Source organism: Rattus norvegicus, chromosome 1 (assembly GCF_021556685.1).
Source record: "Rattus norvegicus strain SHRSP/BbbUtx chromosome 1, alternate assembly SHRSP_T2T, whole genome shotgun sequence".
Lineage (NCBI taxonomy): Eukaryota > Metazoa > Chordata > Mammalia > Rodentia > Muridae > Rattus > Rattus norvegicus.
In genome coordinates this window covers 28,206,180-28,224,458 of record NC_141534.1, presented here as the reverse complement: position 1 = coordinate 28,224,458, position 18,279 = coordinate 28,206,180, and the positions used below count along the sequence as shown (strand labels likewise).

Genomic DNA, 18,279 nt, shown 5'->3' with positions numbered 1-18,279 from the left:
ATAACAGAGAGAAAGGAATCTGTATAACTAAAGAAAACTGGAAAGGACGGAATGAAGGGTAACATAAAACCCGTGAATGTCTAACTGCATTTTTTTTTTTTTTGTGGTGCTAACAACTGAACTCAGGGCCTCACACAGGCTAGGGAAGCATGTTTCCATGGTGAACTCAACTCTCCTCAACTGTTTGTAGCCAAAACGTAATCACTGCTGGGAATATCCTTGGCCTTGAACCTCTGTACTCATCAAACGACACCCCCCCAGCTCTGTGGGAAGGGGGTCAGGGCTTCATGTCCTATCCCAGCTTCTCCCTCTGGAACAAGTTCCTTAGGCACTAAACTGGACTTTCAGCTATGCATCTGTCTGCTTTTCTTAGAAAAGCAACGTTGCTTTAGTAGCAGAATGCTGATCTGGTCTTGGGTTGTTTCAAATAATGCATAGCCATCTACTGTTAGGATGAGAACAATGAAGCCTGTGGTATTCACAACCTGCCGCGTCTGGGATGTGAGTATGTGGGCTGGCTGGAGGAAAAGGACTTCTCCCACTGGGCCATACTTGTCTGAATTTTCATCTCTGAAACAATGAACTTTGGAGGGGTATAAGAAGTGCTGGGTCTGTTAGAAGGGGCAGAAAACTGGCAGCTAAGAGAAGAGGGGACCCCATCTCCTGGGTCACACAAGTCCACAGTAAAACTAAGGGTTTGAACTGGGGTTTGGAGAGGTGGGAATTGGGTTGTATCTCAAGTGCAAAGAATTTCATTGTTATTACTGAGATTTATTAGGTCTTCTTGTATAAATATTTCTTCGTTTGCTGCATGCCTTCAGGACAATTTCCAGACTGTAAAGGATTGTTGCTTTTATGATTCCCACAATTCTCTGCAGCTCCTCACTCTCCTTCGGCATGGCTAACATTAGTTTTTTAATGTGTCTGTCATATTCCCATAAACAGTAAAGCCACCTTTCCTCAGGATGGAGGGGCTGGAATGTTCAGAGCTAATGTCCAAAGATTCACAGCAGCACATGCATCTGCAGGATTTATGATATGTTAAGACTCTACTCCAGTGGTTCTCAACCTGTAGGTCATGACCCCCTCGGGGGCTGCATATCAGATATTTATATTATGATTCATAACAGAAGTTAAATTACAGTTTTGAAGTAGCAACAAAATAATTTTATGGTTGGCGTTTCTACAACATGAGGAACTCTATTAAAAGAGCTGCAGCACCAGGAAGCTGAGAAGCTCTGCTCTATTCCCTGACAACATGTAAGTGTCAGCCTCAGGCCTCTGTTATGTCACTGCTGGCAGGAATAGCAAAACTGTGCCTCACTGATACCTTCTCAGTGCGGACAGGTTGGATACTACTGCTAAACGGACAGAACTATATACATTTTTGTAACTGAACTGTATCTAGTCACAATCTTATCCAAGACATAATAGCACCAATGATTCTAACATTTCCTAACTTTCTATGTCACTTTAAAAACTGTGGTATTATTTTGATTTCTATCTTAATTGTTCCCACTGTTCACCTTGGACCATTATTTTTTTTTTTTTTCGGACCTGAGGACCGAACCCAGGGCCTAGCAAGCGCTCTACCACAGAGCTAAATCCCCAACCCTGCCTTGGACCATTATTAAATGAGATGTTATCAATCCTGATATAATAAGAGTAAATATAGTAACAGATTTTAATTTCCATAATTCTTATTATGGCAACAAGGCCATAAAAACTGTGTCTTCCATAACTTCACCAGGGCCATAATATTTTTTTGGACAGGGGTTTCACTGTGTTGTCCTGGCAGCCTTAGAGCTCACTTTGTAGACAGGGCTGGTGTTGAGCCACTGAGTCACCTCTTCTGCCTTCCAAGTGCATGGATTAGATGTAGGCCATGTGTATATATATATATATACACACACACATATACATATATACACATACATATATATGCATACATATACATATATACATACATACATATACATATATACACATACATATATACATACATACACATACATATACATACATATATACATACATACATACACATATATATATACATATGTACCTCATGCAGAGAGGTAATTGGCAGGATAGAGAGTTGTGCTACACAGCTCCTCAGCTGAGCATAACAGATTGAGCAACCAGAAAACTCCTTCAAGTCCCAAACTTTCTGAGTGCCCACATGATGCCAGAAGCAGAAAGATCTGCACTGAGAACCTGTTTCATGAGCAAAATTACAAAACACACACACACACACACACACACACACACACACACACACACACACACACACACACTCCCCCCCCACCGTGCATGTGTCTGTGTATTATTGTGAAACAACTCTGATCTCATGCTTCAAGATATCTTCTTATACATATATAAATAGTCCATGACTCCCCAAAATCCAAATTTTAAAACACTTTTATTCCAAGAAGCCTGGATGACAAAGATCTGACCTGAGCTATTCTGAACATAACGGGCGTTGATTGGACACACCATGACTAAACTAACTAGATTGATTAATGAGGTTGAATTGCAGCATGTACTGGCCTGATTGAACAGGAAATGAAAGGTCTGCGTGTATTCCATGCGCAATGTAAGCCGATTTGAAGGAGGTGGTAACAGTGTAGAACAGATGGGGTACTATATAATAGCTCGAATGACCCACAGAAAGGGTGGCCAGCACACAGGTAAGAGTACCATCAGGAAAGGATTTCCTGTGGCTGCTGAACCACTAAACTCCAGAACCAATGAACAGTCAGTGACTATCCCCTACCCAGTAGACATCATTAGTGGGCACTACTTAAGACCCATAGGATAAAACTCTGGTATGCCACTGGGATCGTCTTTGCAACTGTACCGACGCTTGTCCCTAACTTCTACTTTTCAACCTCTTTAGGTTGTTGTTTTCTACTTCATGGTCAGCACGGGGGGATTTCTCAGCATGCAATCGCTCCATTTTCTTTATATCAGGATTTCAAAATACACCAACAAACAAAGACAAGAAAAGGAGGACAAAAACCAAGAATGGCCAAATCCATTTAGCCTGAGCATGGGAGTCAATATAGCAGTCTGTCTACTGTTGGGTATTCCTAAAACCTTACCACCTCAATATCTTTTCAGGTGGGGATACAGTTCAGTGGGCAGAGTTTGTCCTGCACGCATGTGGCCCTGGGCTTGATTCACAGCTCTATTTAATCACTTATGGTCACACACACTAATTATTCTAGCCCTCAGAGGGTGGATGTAAAAAGATCAGGAGTTTGAAAAACACCTTAGGTTATATGGCTTGAGATACATTGAAATCTTATCTCTCAAAAAACAAAACAAAACAAAAAACAAGATACATGTTCTCTGAGAGACAAACGGGCCTCACCTGGTTATCCATGTCTTTGATGACCAAAAGAACAGGACTGTCTAGAGATGCTGACTTCCTGTAGAGAGTCTTTAAGCTTGTTCCATGCTCTAATGTGCTGTAGGCCAGTCTCCAGGGATAGCCTTGTACCCTGGCTGGAAGGCGTCGGGCCAGCTGCCAATCCAAGCAAGGAAAAACAGAGATTAACCACCAATGAGTCACGAAGCAGTGCGTTAACTAACTGCCTGCCTGTGGTTCAAACTAAAGGACCGTGCACGACCATCCTGACTTGTTCTTCCCTGGCAAACGTTTCTTACCACTAGCTGAGAAAGAGAAGGGAAACCTGGAGAGTGTTTGCCTTGGCTAGGATGCTGCCCAGGAGATGCCTTGCTCACCCAGAGCCTGATTATCAGCTTCCAGTGTCACTGATAAGATAGTCACATCAAAAAAAAAAAAAAAAGTGTTCTTAGGTAAATCTGTGCTAATCCCGAATGTCACAGAAATTTGTTACACAAACCAACACAGCTACAATGTCACTAGAGGACTCTGAGGTACATCCCAGAGCAAGGTGTCCCTAGTAATGTAACATTGTTTATCTGAAGACTTGGCGCAAACCCAGCCAACCAAAGGGGCATTCACTAGACATATTCTTTCCTTTACAATTCAACCTGGCTCTCCGTCACTTTATATTTTTTCAGCTGCTCTAAGTGTTCCTAGGTTTGAAGCTGCTACTGACTACGGTGTCACACAGACCAAGGAAGCACCTGCGTTTTCCATGAGTTCACAGAGACTTTGTCCACCTTGTTCCCGCGTCTGTCAACTATATTTAGCTTAAGCTAGGTGCCATAAACACTAATAAAGAGTCTCTCCGAGAAGCACTATCGAGATGGAATGCTGGAAGTCGGTGGCAGGGCAGGCGGCATCAAGCGCACCTCTATAGAAGTCTGGCCAAGCCCCTGGGCCTTCCTGCTTGGAGTCTTTAAGGCTTCAGGAATTCACATTCCTAATCTAACAGGTGGAAAAAAGTATAAAAGATTCTACATTCACCTCACTAAACACTAATACGTCACAAAATTCAAGTAGCAAACTTTTCAGAAAATGCAAAGTACACGCAGATTAATTATATACTGTTATAATGTTAACTTTTTTATAATATGTACTTTACATAGTAAATATATTTAATATATTGGATCCTTTATAGGTCACTTCCATGTTGAGTAATGGCCTTCTCTTCAGGTCTTGTCGGCTGCCAGGAAGGCCATGAAGAGGGCTGTGGTAACATTTCAGAAGTGGGGAAGCAATGCTGGCTGTGGTTAGGCTCTGTGCCTCTGCTTCCTCACCTAGCTGCTTCTCTCAGGCCACGGGACACTCCATGAGGCCCTGAAGCCATGTTCAGTCCGTGGAGAACCCACCTGTTCGATGTGCATGTTTTCCAGGAGCGCACTGTGGGACTGCAGGATGGGCAGTCCCTCCTCCTCCTCCTCTTCCTCCTCATAGTAGCTGCAAGTGCTCTTCCTGCGTTTTGCCTCCTCAACTGTGATGATCTAAAGTAAGGACAGAAAGAGCCAATGTGAAAGCCCAGATGAGATGCACTTTCCCCAAACAACCCTGGGGCACACCTCTGACTAAAAGGTGGAGTGTTGGGTCGCAGGGGAGAAACAGACAAGAACTTTGGGGGAAATGATGAATTTTCAAACCCAGAACAAATGCAGAGTTTAACCCACGACAGCTGAGCATTTAGTACGCATGATTTAAAGTCACAAGCTTTCCAGTTTTGCTCTTCCCTCCTGCTCCAAACTGAGTAGCTCCACAAGGATTATATCCCTGAAAACAATTAAGCTAGGCTCCTGGAGCTGGTGAGTCCAAATTTAAATCGTAAAGGAAATCATCAGAGATCCTACAGAATGTCTATAAATAGAGAGCTTGGGGCGATAAGGATAGGTTTCAATTAAGCTTCCTGGTTGTGTACACAGCAACCAAGACTAGAATGATGAATGATAACGGCCACCAGAAGCAAACGGATGGGAGGCAGAGCGAGCTTTACCCTAAACCACAGCCAGGCCACGAGTCACTCTCTACAGTTCAAAATGATCAAAAATTTCCCATCAAGATTGGAAAACATTATATTACACACATCAATTATTTAAATACAGTTGGGCTTATGAACTACTAACATTCTCATCTTAAAAACAACATTTTGTCCCTCTTAACTTCTCAGCAAATCACTGCATGAAACAAGTGAGAGGTAATTAGTTCTCTAAAATGCCCAGGTATATTTAGTAGCAGCGACAGCTATGTTACGGAGAGAAGGCATCTAACTTACGTCTAGTGAGAGTTGTCAGGTAATGCATGGTTTGACTTCCAAAACATACAATGACATGGACAGATTATTCATCTTCCGAGCTGAATTTTGGGAGGGAAATACACTTATGCATTTCCTATCTTCTGATGGAGAAGTTACAGAAACACTTTCACAGAACCACAAAGCTAACATTTTTAACGGACTAAGCAAAGTATTAAAGCAAAGCTTTGTTTCTATTTTTCAAAGTCTATAAAACATAAATAGTCCAAGCTGAGGCTGGGGAATACAAGTCAAGTAAGGATTTAGGATTTCAGAAAGAGGGAGCAAAAGCCTTCACAGGAAATACGAGAACGTGCTCAATATTTTCTAACTAGAAGGAATTCCAAACGCATGCCCATGACAGACAGCCGGCTCCCCAGCCGGCATCCTGGCTCCCAGGCACGGGACACACGCCCACCTACCTTCACGAAAGGCTCTTGGTCAGGCCTGGCACAATAGAAAATCTGAATGTCCAGGGGCAGTCTTCTGCCTCGCATGGTGCTGGGAGAGAACACTGTGGCCACAGAGAAGAACCGGTCTCTCTCCCGCTGCCTGCACACCAGCCACTGGCTGACAGGCTGACCTACACTGGTGTGGTTTTTTTTCTTTCTTTCGGTATCTAGCTTCCTGCACGATTGAGTTTCTGTTTCCCTCAGGAGGGGTTCAACATTTCTACAGGAACACACCCAAATTAGGATTTAGAGCAGGCACACTTCCTGTCAGGCAGAGCGGGAGTTTGTAAAATGACACTTTCACCTTTGAAACCTAGCAGTACAATAAAACCCCATTGTCCCAGTGTTGTGGTTCCCACCCCCTCCCCCGCTTCTCCTGAACTCTTCCTCTTATGCCCTCTAGGTAGGTAACTGAGCTGTCTTCTCCTTGTCTCTTCAGGGTTTTCTTTTACCTTCTTCTTTAAGGTTCAACCTCCATTTTTAAACCGGGCGAGGGTGGGTTCCTGCATCTTTGAATCTTACAAACAAACAGAAGGAGCCTTCGGCAGGGGCGGTGGGCAGGCTCACTACGGCAACAACAGTTTCTACGCTACTTTAAGACTTTGTTGGCATAAGTAACTTGAAAGAGTGGGAGCACTTCTGATTTACGGGAGGCACTGAACAACGCCATCTCACGTGTAGTCTGACAAAACAGGTGGCAAAGTATAGTTTATTGTTTCGCATTATGGGATACATGTAGTGACTGATAAAAGTCCTCTACTGGGTTCTCTTTGATCCTCTGATCAGATGACACAGGTTTGGAAAGAAATACAGATCTGCAAGAGATCAATTTTCACCTATCTTTCTGTTACTCTTCCACACTTGTCTTCAGGCACGAGTCCCAGGGCTGCTGAAGGCTCAGGGTCCCGGGGTAGGTTTTAAGTTATACTCTGACAGATGAGTGGACACAACACATCAGCCAGGACTGACCCCCCATGCACACACCTAACAACCCAGGGCAAAAATCGCTTGGATTCTGTTCCTGGGAGAAGCACCATTTTCAGTGCCTGGCATTTCATGATAGAACACGTTAATTAAGTGCTTCCTGGATGCTGGAGAGTGCCAACATTTTTAAGCACTTCCTGTATTCTGGGGCATGCCAGGTGTGTTGCCAGGCACAGGGACACAGCCCACAGTTTCTTATGGATGAGTGATAGGAAATGAAATTATAGTCAAACAAACGCCATGACAGGCAATAAAGGAGCTGGATGTGCTCAGAGAAGTGTTGGGACAGCTGCTGTGACCCGAGAGGGCTTATTCACAAGGGAATGGGTGGGTCCATCTGTGGGTGGGGGAGGGGGAGATATGCCAGGTGCAGAGTTGCAGAAAGGGGACAGAAATGGTTCCCAATGGCTGAAGAACAAAGAGCCCTAGAGAAGAGATGAGAAAGGTGGGTAAGATCTGAAAGAGTAAAGAACTTTCTTCAGTGTCTTGAATGGGTCTTGTCTCACAGAGGAGTAGTTCTAAAACCTAGCTGTTTTTCAGATTCATCTTGGAGCTTTTTTTTTTTTTTTTTTTTTTTTTATTAACTTGAGTATTTCTTATATACATTTCAAGTGTTATTCCCTTTCCCGGTTTCCGGGCAAACATCCCCCTCCCCCCTCCCCTTCCTTATGGGTGTTCCCCTCCCAACCCTCCCCCCATTGCCGCCCCCCCCATAGATTAGTTCACTGGGGGTTCAGTCTTAGCAGGACCCAGGGCTTCCCCTTCCACTGGTGCTCTTACTAGGATATTCATTGCTACCTATGAGGTCAGAGTCCAGGATCAGTCCATGTATAGTCTTTAGGTAGTGGCTTAGTCATCTTGGAGCTTTGAAAAATATACATTCAAACATCCTTCCTATGACCTTACTAAACCAAAGTATCCTGATGTAAAGGTCTAGGATTGGACTTTTTAAAAATTCAGAGGGCTTGAGCTATGGCTCATTGTAAAAAAGGTACTTCTATGAGAACATGAAGAGCTGAGTTCAGATGCCAGCACTTGTAAAAGGCCAGGCACAGCCCCTGGCAGGCTTGTAATTCCAGCACTGTGGAACATGGGAACAGGAGGATGGCTGGGACTTTCAAGATGCCAGCCTTGCTCAGTGTTCAGTAAGGGAAGCTGTTTCAAAGAAATATGGTAGAAAGTGATGGACTGTGACACCAAACACTTTCCTATGACCTTCTCACGCATGCCCAGGAGCATGTATACCACTAGCACATGCTTGTGAGCATAGATCATACAGCACCTCTCATGTACACACACTTACACACATATGAGACAATGCTATGTGAGCGGGAGGATTGGGTTACATGGTGCTCATAGCTTTAAGCCTGGGAGTGTATGAGTACACTTACGTATTTAAATGGTAAGTTAAATTGACAACATACACAAGACCTTTTAAAATGAAGGAAATCTCAAAAATCACTCAATAGTAATGGGAAACATTATTACTAAAAATAAAACCTATCATATATATATATATATATCAATCAACTATGGACTATAGGACTACCTATAGATTTAAAAAAACAGAAAAAAACAAAACAAACACAAAAGCCACCAACATCAAAAGACAAACTAAACGAGTAAATACCTGTCAAACACACAGAAAAAGGTTTCTCTTATCACAAGAAGTCAGTGGAGTAGAGAACTGCTAATGTCTCTTTAGGGCTGTGGATCTCAGCCTGTGGGCTGCAACTCCTTTGGGAGTTGTGTATCAGATATCCCACATATCAATTCTATAACAAGATTAGCAATACATTGTTAATAACATAACAATAGCAAGATTACAGTTATGAATTAGCAATGGGTGGGAGTCACCACATGGTGAGGATTGCAGCACTAGGAGGGCTGAGGGCCACTGCTCTAGGAAAATGGGTTGTAGAAAAATGAGAAGCAGCAAGAAACGCAGAGGGGGCTGACTCGTGTGTGAGCATGCTCATTTTGGGCTCAGCAATAATCAAGGAGATGAAAATTAAATTACAGGCTAACACTACCCACTTTTTAATTTAGCAGGCATTTTTAGGAGAAGGAAAAAGGCGTAATATTGACAATCCTTTTCGCTGGCAGGTCCCAGTAGGAAGTTCCTCAGGCTGGTGGTGAGTTTAGTTGATGACACATAAAACTCAGGAGCCTTAGAAATCCACTGTCTTCATCCCTCATAATTCCTCATCCAGGAAATTCTTTAAATAATTAAGGTGGAAAACCTTATTCTTATAAAACAATATAATAACTCAAACAATAATATTCAAAAAATATAATAACTCAAGCTGGAAACTGTTAAATAAATTATAACAGCTATAAAAATATTAGCAACTAGTTGGAGGATGCATGGTTTTTCTCTGTAATTACTGTACTTGGGAACCTGTAGCAGAAACCTGAGTTTGAGGCTAACTTAACTTATAGACCTATTAAAGCAAGCAAGCAAACAGACAAACAAAAGCAGGCATTAAAAAACTAAGGTCTAAAACACTTAAAACAATTCCAAGGCTACAACAGGTAGGGAAAGCATATGCCAACTACTTAGAACAGAATCTTTGTGTGAACTAAAAGGGGGAGCCCATGTGCCCAGATATAACAGAAAATAAAGTCCAAAGAAATGTATGAAAAGCACAAGTATGATTAGATTTTATTTAACGTCTGCCCTCTACTTTCCAAGTTTTCATAACGGACATGCATTGTATTGATGAAATGAAGACATAAGGAATGTTTGAAGGCCTTGAGTACAAGGTGAGAATGGGCTGGTAGGTGGGGTCGGTGGAGACTGGAGTCCAAGTGAGGTGCAAAAGTCCAGGTGGAATAAAGAGGTTCTGGCAAGGGAGAGGGGTACAGGGCCCTACAATGATTAAGCAGAGTCAATGGGGTTCTGATCAAAGATGAACAGCCTAGTCAAGATAAAGAAAGAGAAGGATCTGGTATTATACCTGCGTTTGTGGCTTGGATGCCACTAAAATATAATAAAATGAGCAGAAACAAAAATTTTCTAGGGTAATGAGTTATTCTGGGTATCCTGAAGATTAAACCCCATTAACTCCTATGGGAGTTGACAATTCTCCTTCACAGCATGAAGCTGAGGGACAGGGGTGCCTATCACGATGCTTCTGAGCATTACTTGTCTCCCGTATGGACAGAAAGACATAAAGGAGCTTCCTAGTCTATTATCTTACTCCAGCTGCCCTTTCTTTCCCCCAAATCATCAGCTTTGGTATGGGCAAAGAGGTCCGAAAGAAGTCTTTCCTCTCTCTCCTCCTTCAACACAGGGTCAAGTTACAACTTTCCAAAGAGTTTTCACTCTTTCACTTTCCTCAGTGGCTTTGGGGCTAACTGCCCAACTCTTTTTCCTCTAGACCCTGGGGCGGACCTATGTCATTCCTACGCTTCCTTGGCCCCTTGTCTTTGGCTGTCAGTGCTGAGAGGTCTCTTCTCCCCATACAGATGACAGCAGATGAGATCCGAATGCCAGATGAATGGAGAAAGGGGGAAATATGCTCTCAACAAGATGGTGCCTTTGTCTCAGGATATTCAGGCCTAGCCAGGAAAGGGTTAGTCCCCATCATGGGTCTAAATTTTCTTCCTAGAGTTCTGTATTGGGTGAAAGACCAGAGCCTCACTAAGAAAATTAACTATTCCTGATAAAGGATCCCCTCTGCTGATATTTATCAGAAATGAAGCTGCCTGGTGTATCTTCATGTCTTTTAGAGTGTGCTAGGCTTATGAGCCATCTGTGAGCTCTATCATAGCATCTTGTAGGAAAGAGGAACACGGCTATTTAAGTAAAAGTAGGTGGTAAGTATGGGGTGTATGGGGGTTTTGGTGCAATTCACATTGCAGGGAATAGGGTTCAAAGGGCAACTGAGAAGCTGGAGACAATGACACAATGCAGTTTTTATCCAAAAGTTAGGTGGCAACAGAGAGGGGAGCAGTAAGAAAAGTGAAGACCTTCAAGGGAAGTAGCTGAGGATAGCTCAATGAGGAAACAGCTCGCCTTGAGTTAAATGGCATGAGGATTTGAGTCCAATTCATAGTCCCTAGGAGAGTACAAAAGTTATAGATGGTGGTGCATGAGAGAGGGAGACAGGAGGACCCAGAGAATCAGACAGCTGCCCTAGCCTCTTTGGCTACTTTCAAACCAATGAAAGACCCCCCCAAAGGGGGAATGAAGGTGGGTGCTGACTATAGAATAAAGCACCCCCCTTTCTTCTCTCTCTCTCTCTCTCTCTCTCTCTCTCTCTCTCTCTCTCTCTCACACACACACACACACAAATAAAGTAGATGAGATATTTTTTCCTTTTTTTCCCCTAAAAAAAGCAACAAAACATCATATCCTGGTGAAAGTTCAGGAGCCACACAGGATGGAGAAAGCATTTCAAGATGCATAAGATAGCTACGGCTAATAAGACAGGAGGCAGCCTCAGAGAGGAAAAGAGTCTCTTTCCTCTGAACCAGAAATGAAGAATGTAATAACTGATCCTTTAAAATGCAGGAGAGGGAGGACCAGAAAATACATCTCTGTAATTCCTTCCTCTTTGTAAAGTGGTGGGAGACCGAATGCTAGGATGCATGGATGCTGAAGTGGGTTAGGCGGCTGAAGATGACCGGTGAGAGGTTACAACAAGGAAAGATTTCTAGTTATGAGGGAGGAGCCAGACAGATTCAGAAACTGTCCATCTGTCTTGGTACCATTCTGCTTGCTTTGTGGTATTTGCTTTGCTTTGTCCTTTGAGATGAGGTCTAGCCTGTGCTGCTTAGGTTGATCTCAAACTCTTGGACTCAAAAGATCCTTCCGTCCTTGCCTATGGAATGGCAGGACAACAGGCATGTGCCACCATGACTGGCTTTGGTTGCTAGGTTTTCTGTGGCCATGCTTGACTGCCTAGGAGCAGAGCAAGTGTGGGGGTACACTCTCCAGGAATACAATGGTCTAGATGGCTATAAACAATGGAGGAACCCTTACGCCACTCACCCTGATAGATGGTAGTGAGATGTCCCTGAATGCAATCACCATCTATCTAAGACAGGAGGATGAAACTACTTCAAGGAATTCAAGATAAGAACAAAGAAAGATGGAGGCAAAGGACCAGATTCCAGAGACATCCATGAAAATAAAAAACAGGCTTAAAGGCAGGAAGGAGTGACAGATATAGTCCCCTTTGTCCCCTCTTGCCTGTCTCAGTCCTGTAAGCTTATGAGACACAGATATGTCTAACCTGCCCCCAGTCAAAGAGGTACTTGATATATGATGGTTTAATTTGATAAAGAAAACTCAGGGTTAGCAAGCTGTAACTGCCAGTCAAATCCAGCTACCCATCCATTCTTATATGACACAGGAGACAGAGTTTCAGAATGCATTTTAAATACATTAGAAAAATAAAAGGATAGTATCAGCTACTAATAGTTCTTTTTTTTTTTTTTTTAAATCTGAGCGCAAGACCATTTTGTCTGCTTTGGCATTTCAGAGCCCAGGGCAGCCTCTTCTCTTGCCTAGGTGTTTACCTCCCAGCTCTTGGTGGTCGGCTCACTGAAGAAATTGTCGATCATGGTCAGTTCTTCCTTCTCAACCACCACAAAGCCTTGCTCCTTGGCATCTTTCCCATAGACATCAGGAGACCACTGAACGAAGAAGGTGTACAAGTGATCCACCCTGGAAAACATGTTCATGATGCATGTTAACACTGAGTCCATGCTCCTGGCAGGCAGCAGTAGCACCTCGAGTACCTGCAGCAACCTTTTTCCTGCTTGGCGAATTGTTTTAGAGTAGGAAATCCCCACTGTCAAGGTTACCTTTGTGAGTGGCTCCCAAACTCAGAAAATAGGAACCTACAAAACAATGCAAAATCCCACAAGCACCGGCCACTGCTGAAACTGCCTCAATCTGAAAGAAAGATCAAGAGATAGGGCAGAAAGTGGAAAATCCCCAATGACATAGTACACCAAATTTTTCTTCAGCTGACTTTCACTTACTGGATACAAACTGACAGGGGGAAAAGGTTGACTTGAGGCTTTAGGTAAGAACAAAAGCAAAGCCCAGAGTCTTGCTATAGTGTGAGATACATTATATAACAGAAAGGCCTCCAAGCACTAACATAGTAAGAAGTTACCAGGAACAGCACAGTTTTACCCTTGGGAAGCCCTACTGCTTGTGGTACAGGCCTGGCCTCTGCTTCTGGTTTCTCTCATTTCTTATATTCAGGAAACACATTTCAGAAGCATCTCTCTGGCTATAATCAAGAAAGAAATTGCTCAGTGCTCAGTAGAGGTTGGGAGTTTTAGTATCTACCAGTCTCCAACAGTAGTTTTTCTAACCTTTTAAAACATTTTTTTTTGGGGGGTTGGGAATTTAGCTCAGTGGTAGAGCGCTTGCCTAGGAAGCGCAAGGCCCTGGGTTTGGTTCCCAGCTCCGAAAAAAAAAAAAAAAAAAAAAAAAAAAAAACCAAAAAAAAAAAAAACATTTTTTTTTTAATCTATAACTATGATAGTAAGGGATGGGGCAAGAGATGGTTTTTATAGTCTCTTGTAATTACAAAACAATTTTAATTTGAAGAAACTGGAAGAAAGTTTACGGACAGTTTATTTTTTAAGAAGCTTCGGTTATATCAAAGTACTTTCCCAAAACTGATAGAAGTTAAACAAATACAATCCCCATCCCAGCTCTAATCAAACTGCTTTAGACTCCCACCTGCCCATCTGCTCTTGTCCAGGATTACTCAGGAAATACAAAGTTTTCTTTGGAATGGGAGCCAAGAAATAACTGCATTACACGCAATGTTACATAATAATGCATTCACCACATTACTAGTCTTTGTGTGAGTCTTTAATTACTGCACTGAAATTAAATTACTACACTGCGTCTTACAAGTTAATGAGCCATGGCGAGCCTACATTTCTACACCGTCAGCATGTTCACTTGCAGAAGCACCCTCATCCTCGCTGTATCTCATAAGTCATGTTGTAGTTTGGTTTCCATTCAGCTCTAGAAAGTGTTTAACGTCGTCCTAATGTCCATCTTAACCCACTTTTTGTTTGGTAATGAGTTGTTCAGGTTCTACAGGTTAGTAAACTTTGTTTCTGTTGTTGATGTCCAGCTTTAATCCATGATGGTCAGATAGGATGTAGGGTGTCGTCAGGTCAATTTTCTTGTATCTTTTGAGACTTGCTTTTTGTTTGGACATATGGTCAGTTTTGGAGTTAATTCTATGAGGTATTGGCATATTCTTTTGTGTTTGGGTGGAATGTTTCATAAGTATCTCTAATGTCCATTTAGTTTACAATATCGGTTCCAACACTTCTCTGTTTAGTTTTTGTCTAGATGGCTTCTCTTGAAGTCTCACACTGTTACTGTGAAGATATTTATGAGATTTAAGCTGTAGTAATGTTTCTTTTATGAACTTGAGTGCCCTTGTGCTTAGTACATGGTTAGGAACTACAATGCCCTGTTGGTGGATTTTTCATGAGTATGCCCTTCCGTTATCTTCTGATTAGTTCTAATTTGAACTCTATTTTGTCAGATATTAACACATCTATAGCAGCTTTCTTTTTAGGTCCATTGCTTGGTATATCTATCCTTGAATATAAAGATGTATTTCTTGGATTCTGCAAAAGGATTAAACCTTGCTGTCTAAAGCTCTTGGTTAAATAAACGACTTCAGCCAATTACTGGGGCAAACAGAAGTAAGTGGGGTTTCAGATTCCAGGCTTGGGTTCACAGGTAGGGACCATGCAAGAGAAAAGAGGACAAATAAGAAGGAGAGAGGAGAAGGAGAAAGATGATGGAAAGGGGAGAAGGCCACCATGAGGCTGGGTGGATCACGTGTCCAGGATAAATGGAACCCGGGGACAGGCTGATGGACAGAAAGAACCAGGGCAACTCAAACAGCAAGTACTTAGGAAGCACAGCAGGGGAATTAACAGTGTAGCATGCAGAGAAATAGATTAGGGTAATACCTCAGTGATTTTGTGAGAGCTGACTTAAAAACCCATAGGATTCTGCTTCAATTATTAGGGGCCTAGTCAGGTGATATGAATAACTAATTAATTAACTTTAAAAAATAACAGTACAGTGTCCCAGGTTTCCAGGATGATTTGTACCAGGAGTTTTTTGTTTTGTTTTGTTTTTTTGGTTTAACATCTTGTCTGAGGTATCCATCTTTTCTGTCTTCAGTGCCTGTGTTTCTCTCTTCCGTGACTTGTTCTATTGGCGAGGTCTACTGCTAAGGTTCCTGCTCAAGTTCCTAAGTTTTTATTTTCAGATTTCCTGCAGTTTTGGTTTTCTTTTCTGGTTCTATTTCCAGCCTCGCGCCTTGGGCTGTGTTCATTTCCTTCCACTGTTTGTGTTTTGTTCTCATACATCCCTTTAAGGAATCTATTCACTTCCTCTCTGGGGACCTCCGGCATGTAAAGGCTATGTTAAGGTCTCTGTCTTGTGCTTCAGCTGTGTGGTAATTCTCAGGGCCTGTCGTAGTAGGGTTGCCATGCTCTAAAGGAGATACTCTGTTGTGGCTGTTATTAGCTGTGTTTTTATGCTAGTGTCTAGGCATCTGGGATTGGGAAGACTGTAATTCTAGATACTGATAACCAGTCTTGTGTTGGTTAGGTAGATGGCCATCCCTTCATTTTTGTTGCCCTGACTGGTCCTTAGGAGAGTGTGGTGGCTGTGCATTGCCTGGTGGGAAATTCTTCTGAGATGTGCTAGGTGTGGCCACTGGTGGTTCTCAGTAAGGTGCTTTTTTAGGTATTTTGCAGCTGACACTTAGGAACGTGGATGGGGTGTGAGAGGCCTATGAAAGGATCCATAGGAGGAAGGCAAGCAAGTGTTCCACCAGGATCCTCTTAGTCTCCTGGGAATGGGGTCAGAGGGTGAGCAGAAGCCACAACAGGTAGCCTGTTACACAGCTGGTGATTAGATGGCACTGGATGTGAAGGGAAGGAGGGAGAGGGAAAATCCAAAGCTTGCCTACCTGCTGTGCTGGCTTGATTCTCTGGTAGGCCTGGCTGGTGGGTTCAAGGGAATGTCTGCTGGAGTTGGGTAAAGCATTAACTTGGGGGGAAGGAGCTCACAGTGGTAGATCTGTATGGTCCACTAGAGATGGGAGAAGGGGAGGGGAGGCTGCAACAGGTGGGATGAGACCAGGAAAATGAATATGGAGGAAAGGAGAAAGGTGAAGATTTACAGTCCGCCTGGCTGCTTCCCTGGCTGTAGTGGCCGGCTGGTTCTTAGGGAATGTGTGCTAGAGTTGACACCGGGGCTAATGCGATGACTGGTGGGGTGGCGGCGGGGGGGGGGGGTGGTTTGTAGAGAATGATCTGTGTGATCTAATGGAGGAGGGGAAGGGAAGGAAGGGGAGGTGGCAGGTGATCTGGGGAGGTGGCAGGTGATCTGGCGAGGAGGCAGAATAAGGGGAACATTCGTCTATCAGTAGGGCTGCCTTTTACAGCCACTATGGAAATCAGTATAGCAGTTCCTCAGAAAGATGGGAATTGATCCACCTCAATCTCTAGCTATATCAATCTTAGGCCTAGTCCCAAAGGAAGCTCCATTCTACCAGAGACACTTGCTCAGCCATGTTGTCTGCTGTTCTACTCATAATAACCAGAAACCGGAAACAACCTGGATGACCCTCCACACATGAATGGATAAAAATGGTTAAAAATGGATAAAAAGGGGCTAGAGGGATGGCTCAGCGGTTAAGAGCTCCGACTGCTCTTGTAGGGGTCCTGAGTTCAATTCCCAGCAACCACATGGTGGCTCACAACCATCTGTAATGGGATCTGATGCCTTCTTCTGGTGTGTCTGAAGACAGCTACAGTGTACTCACATAAATAAAATAAAAACAAATCTTTAAAAAATGGATAAAAAAAAGAAAAAGAAAAAACGAAGGGCTGGATGTGATGGCGCACACCTTTAATCTCAGCACTTGGGAGGCAGAGGCAGGTGGATCTCTGAGTTTGAGGTCAGTGTGGTTTACGGAGTGAGTTCCAAGATACCTAGTGCTACACAGAGAAACCCTGCTTGAAAACCGAAAACCAACAAAAACAAGCAAACCAAAAAAAGCCCCAAAACAACAACAACAACAACAACAACAACAACAACAACAACAACAACGATGATGACAACGACACCCAAAGTGGAATGTTTACACAATGGAGTATTACTCAGGCATTTTTTAAATGACAAGATAAAATTTGTAGATAAATGGTTAGAAAAAAGTGGATAGAAAAAAGTCATCCTGGGAGAAATAATCCAGACTCAGGAAGACAAATATGATATGTATTTGCTGATATGTGGAATTTGCTGTCAATTCAACAGTAACCAAGTTACATATCTGTTGAAATACAGAAGTTAGGTTATAGAGTAAGGAGCAGGGAAAAAAGAGACACATAGAGCTCCCTGGGAAAGGGAACAAGGACAGTTACAGATGGATGGTGGGAAATCAAATAGGAAGGGAAGATGAGGAGGAAATACAGGGGAGACAGTAAAATTAAGGGCATGGAAACCTAGTACAGTAGAAGCTTCACTAAATAAATACAAATATGAAGTGATCTAAGTGAAATCACCAAATAACAAGACATGTCTTGTCACCAAATGAAGCTTTCAGTACTCGGATTGGGATCCATCTAATTGATCTGTTGGCCAAAGGGGTGTAACGGGAACCTCCAGACAACCTATGCGGTTGCCAAGAAGAGAGGCTGTTTTCCACGAGCTGACAGCAATCCCTTTGCTGAACACAACACCTACACAAGCACTGAACATGGAGGAGTTGAGCTCGTTTGTACATCGGGCTTTTACTCCTATATGCTAGTATCTTGGTACAGGAAGGCACTCTGTAAGCTAGCAAAGGAGCAAGGTAAAACACCAAACAGCCACAGTGGTGGCTATCTACAGTGGTGTCCTGCCTGCAAGATAGGACAGTGCAACAGTGGCTTATGGGAGTCACCAACCAATGTCTGATTTGTCTCAAGCCCCACTTCACAAGATATAGACCCATACCTGACCCTGCCTGAGTGACCAATAACATGATTATAAACAGTCCAGGGACCTACAACAAAACCAAATATTACTGTTCTAAATGAAAATAAACAAAAATATAGCAGTTAAATTACTCCTAATAACATTT

General features: G+C 42.9%; 1 protein-coding gene across 6 annotated transcripts in view; it reads right to left on the bottom strand.

The window, feature by feature from the left end:
- The window catches only part of Ncoa7 (nuclear receptor coactivator 7), a 161,418-nt gene that overhangs the window by 4,599 nt on the left and 138,540 nt on the right, over window positions 1–18,279 (bottom strand). For 5 of the 6 annotated variants that reach the window (NM_001432413.1, NM_001432412.1, NM_001432414.1 and 2 more), the window contains 3 exon segments: window positions 3,377–3,529; window positions 4,768–4,899; window positions 12,662–12,809. In NM_001432413.1, the coding sequence (NP_001419342.1) occupies window positions 3,377–3,529; window positions 4,768–4,899; window positions 12,662–12,809 (433 nt within the window). 6 annotated transcript variants of the gene reach the window in all.